Raw genomic sequence first — 14973 nt, 5'->3', positions numbered from 1 at the left:
TCCTGGGGATGTTAATCTTGAGCCTCACATCTAAATTATTCCAAAGACATATTTATAGGATTAAATTCTCTCATCAGCTAAACCAGTATAAATCTGGAGTAATTCCATGATGTGAAGATCCACCGCTAATAAACTAAATCCCCCCTAACCCAAGGAAATTAATACAACCAAACAAAATTTAAAATAGAGTATTTATTTCTCAGCTAACTCAAGGCTCAGTTCTTCATTCTTTCTCTCACAGGTTGCTCTAGGAATACCCCAAGCAAAGCCAAAAATATCAGTCCTGGGCCAGGAACTTCTAATCCCTGCTCTCAAGGCTGCAAAACAGTGCTCACAACTCCTCTACTTTTCTGTCCAAATATTACTGTAATGGAGTTTGCTTGGGTTTTTTAATTAAAAAAAATTGAAATTTTAATTAAATAAACAACAGCTTATCCATCTTATTGGCTTTCTGTAGGACTCGGATGTCTTTGAGATACCAGTGACCTCTTTGGTCCTATATAGGCATTCCCACCTATGAAACTGCAGCCAATACAGTTATTTTTCCCTTCCGTGCTTGTTACAAGCTAAAACCTTTCTGCTATGGTGGGAGCAGCTGTACCATGTAGTTATCTACAAAGCCAGGTAGTTAGGTGGCAGCTTTTCTTCACTGCTTTGGAAATTCAGCTGTTGCACTATTCTTTCAGCTGAAGAAAAAACTAGCACATACAAGGAGAAAAACAATTTTAATTGCAATAAGCATAAAAGAATCATAACCTTTCCAAACAACTGGTTCAGTCCTAAACTGTAAGGGCTTTAAGTGAAGCTTCTGCATGCTATTAAGCATATGCAAGAGGGAAATGTGCTCATGTGCCATGACAAATTAACACCACCAGGACTTAATCAGGAGTGTAAGCACATGTTCAGGCTAGGCCAAAACCCCTTGTTACATTCTACTGTGACTATAATGGACTGATTATTAAAATCCTTCTATTGAGAATGATCATTAGAAGAATATGATAAAGTATTTGATTAAGAGAAAGTCCAAGTATGATGTACTTTTCTGACTCACAGGCAGCCGAGGGGAACCATTTTCAATACCTTGCATACGAACTTAAAAGACCAAACTTTTCCTAATGAATTCTCTTATATGGGGTCATAAATCCTGCCTTCCAATTCTCTTCTTCTCTAAAAAAAAAAAAAAGGCTGGTCATTTAAAGCATCTATTTCTGTTCATTTACTCTAATTTTATTCTGTTTTATCTATTGTTTTTTTGACAAATTTCAATATTCTGGTTCTGTATAAGACTTTTCCCTTAGTCAAGAACTGCAGTCTGTAATAACAGCAATCAAAGCAGTTCATTCTGACAAATGTATGTCAGGAAAGGACTGCTGTGACTTTGAAATATTGAAAGTGACTGATAACATAATGTGTGAAGCAGAATAAATGCATACAAATGGAAGTTTTAGCTGAGCAGTCCAAGTATGAACTAAATACAGTGTTAGAGCTCTGCCCTGAAAGCTCTCCATGCAGGTGATTACAAGGGCAAACTACTAAACGCATTTTGCAAGAGTGTTCTATGAATAAAGTGGCAAACACAGTTTTTCCTTGGCCATGTCATTCTTTTGTCTGCTTGCACACCATGTTGGAGTAGAAAACCTGGGTCTGGAAAGGCACTTGGTTTCTGGAAAGTCATCAAAGTTACGATGGCTGGGATCAGGGCCCTGCTTTACCTTGGGCTAACTTAACACAACTGGCACTAAAGTAGCATATAAAACACATTGTTGCACATTGTGCAACGAGTCTCTATTCAGCATATCCACCTGGTTCATGTCAGCAAATGCTTCTGTCTGTTTTGACGCTGCAAAAAAATACAGAGCCAAGGCGTGGTTGTTTGGGAGGTCGTTCTGAACCAAGTCTGTGGTAGAAATTAAGTCTGTTAAACGTTTCAAGGGAAATGGGGATCAGTTTGGCACAGCCTAGTTAAAGCACACCTGCTCCCTATGCCTGGGTTTTGATGTGCTGCAACCTCATACTCCTTGGTTTTGTTTGTGCCAGGACAAGCTGCAGCAGCTCTACTTCTCTGCCTGGGCAAGTCAGAGATTCTGTAACTCCTGCAACAGCAGGACAGCAGGATGTGTGCTCCAGATACCTACATCCCTGCTTCCCATGACTCAGACCTTTGGGGCTCTGGAATGTGATGCAGCCCAGCTGGGCCACGTGGTAACTGAAGCACACAGCACAGAAGTTTTCCACAGCCACTTACTGTTTACTCCATCCCAGACAAAAAACTTGACTCAAGCCTCTCTGACACCACCAAGTGTTTGAGATTTGGACAGAGGTCAGTCTTTCAGACTTTGTGATACCTTATCTCCAGACATTTTTTCCTCAAGGCTACTGAGGGCCCATATAATCAGAGAATAAAGGCTTCCCTACCCCATCTTCATCTTCCAACTAATCCAAACCTCTCTAACCACCACACTCAAACATACTGGTGACACTGTTGGGGAAACTGGCTCCTCCTCCCAGTTTTGTCCTGATTTCTCTGGGGAGCAACCTACCCCATGGGCTTGCTCTGAGACACAGCAGAAGGCTTCTCTGGGTAGTTTCCTTAGATTTTTCACTTTGTTAAGCTCCTCTCTGCATGGAGCTGAGCAATAAGGAAGGCTCCATTTATTCCCCCTCCATAATCACTGAGAAGCACTCAGCTCTTCAGTGTCTCCTCTCACTCCCTCTGTCACTGCAGTGAGCTTCCTTCTTCCTTACGTCCTATTTCAGCAAGGGGAGACAACTCTGCTAGAAAACCTGCTATCACTTTTGCTTGGCTCTACATTCTGGAGAATTTTCACACACTCTTTTTTCCTTTCCCTACTTCTGAACTCGACTGAAGTTGTAAAGCAAGGCTAGCACCTTCTTTGCCTACTGACAATTCAAGGATGGGTGACAAATAGAATCATAGAATCACAGAATATGCTGAGTTGGAAGCGACCCACAAAGATCATCAAGTTCAACCCCTGGCTCTGCACAGAACCATTCCAAAGAGTCATACCATGTGCCTGAGAGTATTATCCAAATGCTTGAACTCTGCCAGGCTTGGTGCTGTGACCACTTCCATGAGGAGCAGTACCAGCCACCCACTGGGTGAAGAAGCTTTTTCTAATATCCAACCTAAACCTTCCCTGACACAAATTCTGGCCATTCCCTCAGGTTCTGTGTTTTACAGCAGAGGAAATTTCTGCAGGCTGAGGTAGCTTCTGTTGCAGCAGTTTTATACTGCTCCAGTTGTCATACCATCAAGTTCACTATTTACTAGACTGTATTTCTCTTTACAAATAAGCTTTTTTTCCAGGCTTTTCATTTTTATCTGGAAAACAGGACTAGCTGAAAACAGGATGAGCATTATGGTCCAGCTAAATGTTAACTACCTTTTAAGCCAGCAAAAGGGGTTAGCAAAGACCTATTATTCTTTCCTCCTTTGCTACTCATCCTCATTTTAACTGAAATATGTTAGCCAGCATTTTGAGAACTTAGGTCAAGACTCAGGAATGGGGTAGGTGTGCTAAACATTTACTTGTGTTTATTATGGTTCTGTCATGACAGCTGCATGACTGGGTCCTTCCTATTTCCAGGGAAATCTCCGCATTCATTTTCTACCCCACTTTAAAGGCAATGCTGCTGCTCAACTGAGTCAGAGTGAGTAGTTAAACCTGTTCCTCTCAAGACTGATGCACACAAATGTAAGAGAAGGCAGCCAGAAAAGAAAAAATATACTAGGGACAGTGAGCATTAACAGCAAACCTAATCTCTTCTTTAGGAATTCATAAAAAAGCAAGTTCTTGGAGGGAAGCCACTTGATGAGACTTCTTTTAGCTTTACTGTCATCAGATTTATAACCAAGCAATTTCAAATTCTGCAGCCATGCACTTACTCACTCCATAAAACTTTAAAGCACACGAACAACTCAGCTTACAATAAATGTTTTTTCCACATAGTTGGATGAGCGACACTGTTTCCACTGATTGTACTGCACATGTGGCTGGGTAATATGTGACCATTTTACATGCCAAGTCTGAGGTGCCTAAGGCTAGAGAAGTAGATAGAAAGTAGTAAGAAATAGCTTGCAAAGTGATATCTACTGGGAGCTTAACACTTTACAATTATACTGTTTTCTTTGGGGTGGTTCATAGGTAATAATAGGGAATTAATATGAATAAACAGATTAATTGATTTGCCTTTCTGAAACTTTGAATGCGGTGTCCTTTCTGAAAGGGAGCATTGATTAGGAAAAAGAGAAGGCATGAAGCTTCCTTTTTCATGGCATTTCTTTTTTTGCATGCAGCAACTCCTTCACCACAGCAATGCTTGGGATGCAGAGATGCCTTCCCATGGTGAAGCAGGTGGGCAGCTCTTTGGTTCTCATAGTTCTATGCTGTGTGAATGCAAGAAGATCTAAAGCCTTTCCCTTATGATTTTCTTTCTCATGCTTCTTCTCAGTGCTGCTACTTCGTGATTCTTTAACTTACCCCATCAATTAATATTACAGTATATTTAAAAAGCCCAGTAATCTGCTCACTGCCTTTATATGTTTTCATTGATTAATTTTCCCTTATGTATATGTTATAAACTTCAGATCTGCTGGAGAATCCTTTAACCCATCTCATCGGTTTAATATCACAGCAGATTAAGAAGTTGCTAAAATCTTGTTTCTGTAGGTGTCTCCATCTTTTTCAACTTCTAATCATGAGTTTACTGTGAGACCTGCCAGCAGCAGATGAACACCATCAGGAATCAATAAAAACATTTTTCCTGTTCTCACAACATGATGTGTGGGAGCCACAGTTTCTCTACAGTCCTACAGCCAGCAGCCTCTGCTAGGAAGCAAGATGGGAACGGATAATAAAGCCAGGAAAAAATTCTGATGACAGCGCAGGAATCTTCAAAACCTGCAGCTCTGCATTAGGCAGCTAGTGGAGTAGGATGCAAAGGGACAACGTCAGATCACCTGGTCCTTGGGAAAAGCTATTAGCAATGTGCTCATACAGGATTACAGAACACTGTCAGCGTGGATCACATGGTTGTGGGCTTGGTAGAAAAAAGAATAGTGGTGGGACGAAAGCTTTCTGTTAGGCTTTTTTATGAAGTAATGGATGCCATTTTTAAAAATCAGAACGAAGCTACATCTGTTCTTATAACCCATTTGAGGTTACAGGTGTTCAGCCTGGATCCAGTGGCCTGGGATTGAGCTGTGAAGAATGTGACCACTCTGCAGCACCACGGAAGCAGGGAGCTGGCTGAGCAGCACTTTTTCAAGGTGAGTTTCCTGGCATGAAGGGCAATTGCAATTTGTCTTTGAGGACCTGGGTCAGCAAAACCAGAGATGGACGTGTTTTGAAACCTACGGCCTGGTGCAATTCCCAGTTTAGCTCTGTGAGTCTAACATAGACAGCAAAAAAATAAGGATAGACTGCGCTATTTAGGATGGTGTGGTAATGAAGATTTTTTTGTTTATAATCCTGCTTATCTGAGAAACTATCTTGTCATTATGTGCTACTCTACAGTTAAGGCTTTTATTAACAATTACTATATCTGAATCAAGTAAGACTGTGTTCTCGTGTCTGATTGCTCAGAAATCTGAAATTCTTTTTGGTTTTTTCCCCCTTTAATGTAATTTCAGTTATATGAACTTGTGACATGATCTAAAGGCAGACTCTCAGAATTAAACTCTTCTATTTAAATTCAGGAGTGTTCTTCAAGTCCGATAATGCTCCCAATTTGCAGAGTCTCTTAATTTTCTGGAATAATCAGAAAAAAAGTGCTTTGGGTAGAGATTTTACTAGTTTCTCTGACATTTTTCAGAATGTTATATATACAGCTCAGAATAGGATTTTGATTCTAAGCGAACTACCGAGGCAAAGCAAAGTTGAGCTTTTACTAAGAACTATTCTTAGTATTTATGATCACTGTATTTAATAATGAAAAATCCAATTAGACCATTATTGTCAGTCCCCTGCAGGGACAGGGTATAATCCAAACCTCTTATTTTCTCCGTAGCTGGTAAAAGATAAGTTAGAGAGTGAGGGGAACTTTATTGGGTTTTCATTAAAAGAAGATTAAAAAAAAAAAAGAGAGGGGGGAAATCTTCTCAAAGAAAGAGGTACATGGTCCCAAGGACAAAGAAAAAGAAGCCAAAGTAGTCAGGAAGGAAGTTATTTTCCTTATGTTGGAGTCTTTGGACACAAGTGACCTCCAAGACACAATGAAAATTTAAGGAGAGAGAATTAATAGCGAGGAGACAGGAAGAACACATATTTATGGCTCAGGGCAGGAACTTTCTAAGACTCAGGGTTTTGCTGATGAGATGTAAAAAGGACAGGAGAATATCCATACCATTTATTTAAAGCATATGGCTAATGAATTGCTTAGGGGCAGTCTGAAGCACCATGTGATGTCTCTGTTCTTTGCCTCCAAATTTTTGGATGTCTGAAAGTACAACACTTGCTACTAGTGAGGTGTCTTTAATCTGGCCATGAGGAAATCATTCCTTTTCCCCCCTAGGACAGAAAGATGTGACTGGCTTCTCTAGCAGCAGCACAAATTCTTTGTGACTTTTTGTGATGAATGTCAAATACAGTCTGAGGTTTCTGCATAAGCTATATGGTAGTTGTACCTTCCACACATTATGTCATCACATACCCCACCTCCCACAGTTGACCACCAGGAGGTATGCAACTGCTGCTGCTGCTTTTGTTGGCACACAGACCACTTGAAGTGTCAGTGAGCTTGTGCTTGGCTGAGATGGTGCATTTGCAGAAACACAACTGATGAACAACAAGTAGGAGTCCCACACTGTGCACTCTGAGGGAGATTTTTTTCATTTTTTTCCTTTTTTTTGGTGTATTATCACTGTTTCCTTCTATTTAAAAGTGAAGTCTTTGGGGCAGAACGCACATGGATACTCTTGGGATATGAGGAATGCAAAATAACTACGGCTTGATTTTTATGGTTTGGTTTTGGGTGTTGGCAGCTTCTAGTGACTTAAGTGAAAAGCTGGCTGCTGGCCTCTGCTGAGCATGAAATTAGTGTTTCCTCTCCCTCTGGCTCTAGCGTGCTGTGTGGCCAGGACCGTAGTGCAGCAGAAGAGAGTCAGCCAGCAGAGGAGGCAGGGACATGAACGGGATCCGAGTTCTTTGCTGCCACCCCTCCTTGACCTCCACCAAAAGCCAGCCACCAGCAGAGTGCCTGAGTCATTGCTGCAGCACTGTAGGAAGTGCAGACATCCTATGTAATACCATCAAAAGAGTTTGCAATTATATTTATACCTCCCAGGGGTGCAATGGAAGTTTTAAGGTTTAGGGCTGAAAAGAATTCTTAACAGGTGTCAAATTTAGCGTCAGCATAGAGTTCCTTGTGAACCAAATGACACACCCTTTTCAAGCTCTCCTAGGAAATTTGGCAGTTCCTATTATTACAGTCCCTGTCACTAGCTTGAAAGAAAAAAACTGACATGCTGCCTGGAGGCTGCTGGTGCTCAGAAGGTTAAGTCTTCATGGCAAAGAAAAGAGGACAGCAATCTACCTGAGCACACCAACTGGCTGCCTAGTGGCAGGGCCAGTTGTGTTTGTTAATGTCTGCAACAACATGAATGAAGTCATCAGGATGCTATGACAGGCCTATCTTTCAAATGTTACCCCGATTATTTTCTATATTATTTATGTTACAGACACACACCTATTTTCAGGATGGACTCGAAGTACCTGTTTTCAGAGAAAGCATTAGGCAGAGAATGGTCACAGGTGCCATGTGGGACCCAGCTGGCCACTTTGCCATCCCCATACAGCAAAAATCCAATCTCATTCTGCAGTCAGACCACTCACTGCTGCACATGTCTTTGAGAACTTTCTTTTTCACATGCAAAAACCCCATCTCTTCTAGATCAGAACAAAGACCAGTTTCATTACAGTGCTTTTGATTGGTTACTCTTCTCCTTCACTAAACTACAGCTGCACAAAATTCTTCCCTGAAGGCATATATAGATAATGCACTTTGAACAATAAAACTTTTATCATCCAAAAAATTTTGTTCATTCCCAAAATTTTAGATTTTCTCGAGTCTGAAAAGAATAATCCTGAACAGGGTTTCATCTCCTGTGGTATGTCTGGAATCAATTATTTAAAATTCCAGGAAAGGTACATGAAATTTCTAAGTGATACGCATTTTGCCACACTCTCAGCTAATATTTCATTGTAGCCAAACTTGTATTTGTAAGAATAACTCCAATTTTAAATTCAAATACATGAGAGTGCTCATGCTTCTCTCTGAAGGGTATAGTCAATACCTTATACTTGTAAAGTTATAAAAACAATATGAACCCATGCAAGCAAGTGTACCTCAATGACAGCACATTCCTGTATGATACTTGCTTAATTGCATCAATTTAAAATCAAGTATATATTGAACCTTTTGTGTTAATTTAACTGTAGCCTACACTAAGCATTTTCACTTTCTGGTTCCTTGGTAATTGGAGCCTCATTCCGTACTGGTACGACAGCATCCCGTGAAAATACACAGGCACAAGGTGGCAGCGGCGGTTTGAAGCTGGGAGCACGGGCTCTGCACTGTGCTTAGGGCACTGCAGCTTCTGTGCTTCTTCAGTGTGGTGGGTACCAGGCAACCAGGTGGTCATCAGCTGCAGTCCTACATCCCAAACATGGCTATTAGAACCATTACTGCAGCTTTGGTTCCCACTAAGTTCTTGGTTGCTTCAGGCTTCTTTTAGCATCTCACAGACTGCCTGGGGTATAAGGGAGCCCGCCATCACCATCAGTTGTGGGAGGAGATTATATCAGGGAATTTAATTTTTGCAATGCCCTGGATGTGTTTTGATGGCACCTCAGCATTTCAAACTGATCTCAGTCTTAATGCCTTTCTTAAGTAGCCTAACTGATGGATAAACTCCCATAAAGACTGAATACTTCACAGAGCAGGTGAATATTGTTGCAGTCCCCAAAGGCCACAGCATTTTACACGTGTTAATCCCCTGGAGAAAAACATAGAGCACATCTGAAACATAAAGTGCTTCTGAAAATCCCAAATGCCTAAACTTTACCACAGTGTTACCCTGACTGCAACTCACACCCCATAGCACTGGAGAGAAGGGGTGGGTGTTTACACTTCTCTCTCTCTTTTCCTGTTTCTCTAGGAATCACCTGAATGTTCAGAAAAGGTACTGAAAAGCATTAAACTCGTGCCCATGCTTTCTGTACAGAGAACAAAATTTCCTGTAAGCCTGCCAGACCTTTCACAGCTGCACCCCAGGGATTTAACACTGTGCAGCTTATGAGTTTATATGAAATTTCATAAAAGATAAGACCTGTATTTTCACATAAATATATTTATTTTGGGAAAGATCAAGAAATACCAATATATTTTAAACCAGTTCCCTGCTGCATTAAAGAATGTGAAATATTCAGGAGAACATTTGCTAATCCTATACAATGAAATCTATTTCCCTCTCTATTTAGCATGCAGGCTGCAGCTGCTGAAGGTTGTTCATCCTTTTCATCAGAAAGAAAAGTAAGGATGATGTGTAATAACCACATGATGTGTAAACTTAAGGAGCAGCATGGAAGGGTGTTTAGAACAAAATGTTGTAAGCTACCTTGTAAGCATGATTTCTCCTTCATATGCTTGTTATATTGTGTTTCACTGCTTCAAACTGTAAATTTATATTCATGGACATAATTAGAAGTGATATATAATATGCTCTCATCGTACAGAAATAAAAATATAAGCACAATAGCACATACATTTGCAGAATATATATCTATAAATTCTCCAGTAGGTAGTATACTCAAAGCAAATTCCAGTTTTTCTGTTCAACTATTACTCTTGCTAATGTAATGAGTTACTTTTTCACTAGTGCTAAGTTCTGCCTATCCTTCCAGATCCTCCTGTAGTCCAATATCTGACAAATAATCCCTTTCTTCATCTACCTGAACTCTGATAACTATAGCAGGAAATTGAAAATGAGTGCCTATGATTCCTGAGTCCACCAGGGGACAACATATGACCTCGGGAATTCATTTAAGTCTCCTGTTGCTATAGATTCCCTAAGCATTAAATGGAAATGGCATTTACTTTCCACTGAGAGGTGTTAATAGTTAAATATTGCTTCAAAGACCTTCAGATAAAAAGACCTATATATGTGCAAATTTTTATGCTTCTTCCTGCTTTCCTATAGCTTCAAGATATAATAATACACTGAAAAGCTGAAATTTTCTTATGAAATAAAATTGTACTTGGAAATGTCAGGCCTGCACAGACCAATGATCCAGAAGCTGCTAAAGGCAGTGTATCAGAAGTTGTAATCCAGCCTCTCCGGGTACTGAATACTGCGATGAATATATTCACTTACCAGAACCAGCCATAACCATTTTCCCCATATACCAAGAACTATAACCAGTATATAAAAATGTCAGGAGCAGTCTCTGAGGGTCAGTTTGGATACATCCACCCTGATTTGGAGAGCAGCAGTGGTGGGCATGAAGAATGCTCATCTGTGTGGGCATGAGCCATGACATGCCATGCCACTTGGCAATTTCACTGTATTTAGTATTAAAGACAAAGACTATAAAATTCCCCAGTGTCTTCAAATTTTTGTACTCAAGCTTACGTGGATAATGCTGTGAAGAGGATGACTTAACACCTTGACAAGCATCTGAGATCTCTAACAGCTGAAAGCATTTCTTAGAAAGATTACAGGAAGAAATTTTACTCCTTTGTTTTGTGTGGAGACCCCAAACAGTTCAGTGCCAGAGATTTTAAGTGAAGTCAGCCTGATCATAGCTGGAACATGAAAGTATTAAAGTATTAAAGTATTCAGTAAATATTGGCCTCTAATGTTCATTGTAAGATACAAAGCATATATATGTTTCATTGAAATTAAATTTTTCTATGATCCTGTGGACTTTTTTATTATGTTACTGCTATGCTAGCACAAAATTCAGCCATATCGCTCCCAGCATAGAACAGATTCAAAGAATTCACCTCTTCTCTGTTCATTCAGCATGTATAAGCAGAGAGTGATTCCTCTGAATCTGCATACTGTTACTTACCAGCCACTTTTCCCCCAGTTCACTCTATGGACTGAAGACAAAGGCAATAGTCCAAAGGAAGCTTATTTGTATCTTTACATGACAAACACACAGAAGAAATTCTATCACAGCAATAGTAAAATTTTGTTACATGCATCTAATGCAAATCAATATAAACTAGATTGAGAGACCAGATTCAGAATGAAAAAGGCTCATGAGATTAGCCCATGTCTTCTCCTAAATGCCAGACTGCAGATACTACACTTTTAAAAAGTTTGCTTGTTTTTTCATATTTCACACACATCCCGATTTAGGAATCAATACTATAGTGAAGCACAAATACTGTAAAGGCACAATACATGCAATGAAGTTAGTATTTCTGGTCCTAATAGAAACACAGTACCAGTATCATCTGTGGAGATGTCACTTTTGTAGCCCAACAGATCGATTTGTGTTGGGATAAGCATTTATGCTTTTGGGTACTAACAGGGGTCTTTCCACCAAAACATCAAATGTTTTTATTCATCTCCCTTGAGTTTTGCACATGAGGGTGCAAATTTACTTTTTTTTTCTTTAAGAAATGGCTTCTCTAACAGGAAGGTTTGAGTTATGGTGACTTTCTATGACAAATAAATCAACTCTTTCCTCATTTTCCTGCTAACAAAGTTCAGTTTCTCTCATTAATGTTTTTCAAAAGAAACAAGGACAATTCAAATAACAGCAACATGAAGTGTTTTTAATGCAGTTTCTAGAAAAGTGAATAATTCAATGTCTCAGAGAAAATGAATGTCTATGTAAAACATGAAGTGGACTACAAACACAAGATGTTTCTCCTTCACTGAAAATTAAATTAAAAGACAGGCCCAGAGCCAAGAGAAACTTTCTCTTAGGACCTACTCCTCTTACTCCAAACCCTTACCTTTGTGAGAAAGCATCTCGGTAGGGGCTGCCATGCTGCAGTGCGATCCCATATCCTCTGTCCGCAACAGTGTTCCCGACTGTGTAAAAAGAGCACTCTGCATCGTTGATGGCCACATACTCCAGCACTGCTGCATCCCAGACAAAGGCATAGTTTCCGTATTTCACCTGCAGTAAACAGAGGAAAAGCTCAGACTACGGGCTGTGAAGTCCAAAAGGAGGCCAGTGCGCCTGAAAACGTGACAGTTTCAGCACAGTCTGTTCTTTAAGGAAAGGGAAGTTTGGGTGCCCAGCTGCCGCCAGCAGAAAAAGTCGCACAGTCACTGGTGCCATGCAGTGCTTTGGTAGAGCACCTCACCTGAAACGGAAGAAACGTGACCTGATAACAACGTGCCATCAGTGAAACAGCGGCAGTGGAGGAAATCTGTGGACTGTGGAATCTGTTTCCTCTTCAGGGAACAAAGGAAACATCACGGTCCCTCCATCAATGCTAACTTCCACGTGAAACCCCCCACTGATTTTTCTTTGAGCCTTAAAAACAACCATTTAGATGGAAGGTAGGTTCAGTTATGCACATTGGGAGGGTAGGCATGGCTATCCAGATGGTTAGCCATGGTCCACATTTAGTCATGCTTCAAGTTGTGATAGACTTCATGAACACCTATTTGTCTTACGGATTCTGTGGGCAACATCACGCCAACTAGATTTTGGGGGGATTATTATTCTCAGCATGAAGTGTTTTCACATGTTTTCAAAGACTTTCATAGAGCAAGATCATGTAAACCATTTAAACTGTTTGACTAAGATAAATCCAAAGCTTTTAAAGTAACATTTTCCTAACCATTCACATTTGAAACAAATCCAATTTTTTTTAATTTAAATATATGTGATGTATATAAAATTTCAGCATTTATTCACAAACAAGCCTTTAAAAACAGAAATTCAGTCTAAACAAATTGTTCCCCATTTCAGTGAATTTCCGCTTTACAGTCAACTCATGTTTTTCTGAAAAGATAACTATCTCTAGCTGCTCTACCAGATCCAGATCTTTTATGAGTTTTCTGTTTTGTTGGTCTCTGTGTCAGACCTGAAGAATCACATTGCTTTTTTCCTGACCCTCTGCTTGGCTTCACTCAGTGCTTTCCCTATGCTGTATTAGCCAACTAAACTGTAAAACTAGGCTGAAGCCATTGACTTTTTACATCTAATGGGAATAAATACGTGACAGCTAAGTGAAAAGTAAACAAAACACAAAAAGGCCATGTGGGGCCAGGCAATCCAGAGAGAATTCAAAACCAAGTCAGCATATCAAAGTAAGCAATGTCAGTACATCATTTAGATTAGGCTTTGACAATGTAGATTATGTTTTTAAAGACTGTTTACATATAAAAGTTACTGAAGCAAGCCACACCGTCTGCTTGCTCACTAGATGTAGTGCACAAGGAACGATTGCTTTTGGGACACATTGCTTTTTACTGCAGGCCTGGCAAGGGAATATTTCCTATTTCCATCTGTAGGCATGGTAGGGGGAGGATTTGTGCAGATTTTGGAGCAGAAAGGGAGCCATATTATCTGTGGACTCCACACGACTTGCAGGATAAAGAAAATTCTTTTCAGAGTGCAGACACACACTGGATTGGGTCATTTTTAATCTTCGGGCTCTGAAAAGAGTCAAGAAGGGTTTTTCTTTCCTCCCTGTGGAGGTTTAGGTCTATCTAAACAGCCAGGGAATAGGGGATAAAAGTGAATTTGCAGTTAACAAACAATACAACTTGTATGCTTGTCTTACAGGCACTGCCACTCACAGAGCTCTTCCTAGCATGGGTTATTCTGATCTTCCTACAGCCACCACTTGACTAGGAAATAGCATGACTGAGAAAAAAGCCCTTCCTAGGAGAATTTAAAAGGATAATGACTCAGCCTGAAAAAGGATCATGATGTGCAGAGGACAAGGAAGGGAAATAGGAGACAAAAGCAGAAGATCAGAAATGGGGAAATGAATCCTGAAAAGGATCAGATGGATTTTCTGAACAAAAGAATTAAGAAAAAGTGGGCTTCAAAAAACAAGTAATTTTACATGTGGGAGATAACCTTTGAGGTGGTGGAAAGAGCAGAGGGTTATGTTTTGACACCTGCTTTTGTCCTAACCCACACTTTTAACATCCTAGTGTATTGAATTCATCTAAGTGCTTGTAAAGAGACTTATCAGCTGCTCAGCTGGTCAGGAAAAATTCTCTTGATTTGGCTGCCTTGCTGTAAAACAACTCACAATGAGAATATATAAAAGTGGTAAAAGCACTTACTGTCAATAATATCTGTGATGAAGTGGTATATATAAGATCCTTAGAGTAGACCTGATAATATCACAGTTCAGGTTCCCACGAAGATATTACTTTTCATAGATAAGATCACAGTAAGCCTCAGTTAAAGCGCATGGGGCACAAAAGAGATTGAAGAGTCAGAAGGGATCATTCCAGTCATCTACCTTCAACACATGGTTGCTCCATGCATTAAAATACATACTTTTTAGCATTTTTGCCTTATTCCTTTACAAATCTAAGGAATTCAAATCCATGGAACAAACCTAAGTTTGTAATCTTTGTAATCCTTGTAATCCCCCTCTTTATGGAACTACTTCTTGGTCTAACATTTTTTTGTTTCTAATCAATGTATTTATTTTCACTACTTATTTTTTTAATAGCTTTCTTACATCATTCCTAGGTATTTTTATTTTTGCAGTTCTAAATACTCACACTTTGATGTTGACACCTTTCAATTATTGATGGATCTTTCTATTACGTAGCTGGGCTGGATACAGCTTTCTTTAATCTTTCCTTGCAAATATCTATCAGTTCAGTCCTCCCATTAGCAGTGACACTATTTTTGAACTGTCTCCAATTCTCAATTTTTAAGTATGGGAAAAACACCTGTCTCACTAAGAGAGAATCATTTATCTGGCAGCTCTGGAGGTATGTGATTTTCC

At 39.8% G+C, this 14973-nt stretch overlaps 1 protein-coding gene across 4 annotated transcripts in view; it reads right to left on the bottom strand.

Moving 5' to 3' along the window:
* The window catches only part of GRID2 (glutamate ionotropic receptor delta type subunit 2), a 695953-nt gene that overhangs the window by 57081 nt on the left and 623899 nt on the right, over nucleotides 1-14973 (bottom strand). For all 4 annotated transcript variants that reach the window (XR_010430019.1, XR_010430018.1, XM_064651918.1 and 1 more), the window contains exon 14: nucleotides 11992-12158. Coding sequence is in view for 2 of the 4 variants with exons in the window: in XM_064651918.1 (XP_064507988.1) it covers nucleotides 11992-12158 (167 nt within the window). In the remaining 2 variants the exon portion in view is untranslated. The remainder of the gene's footprint in view (nucleotides 1-11991; nucleotides 12159-14973) is intronic.

The sequence above is a fragment of the Pseudopipra pipra genome, chromosome 4 (assembly GCF_036250125.1).
Source record: "Pseudopipra pipra isolate bDixPip1 chromosome 4, bDixPip1.hap1, whole genome shotgun sequence".
Taxonomy (NCBI): Eukaryota; Metazoa; Chordata; class Aves; order Passeriformes; family Pipridae; genus Pseudopipra; species Pseudopipra pipra.
This window is presented reverse-complemented; position numbering and strand designations above follow the sequence as displayed.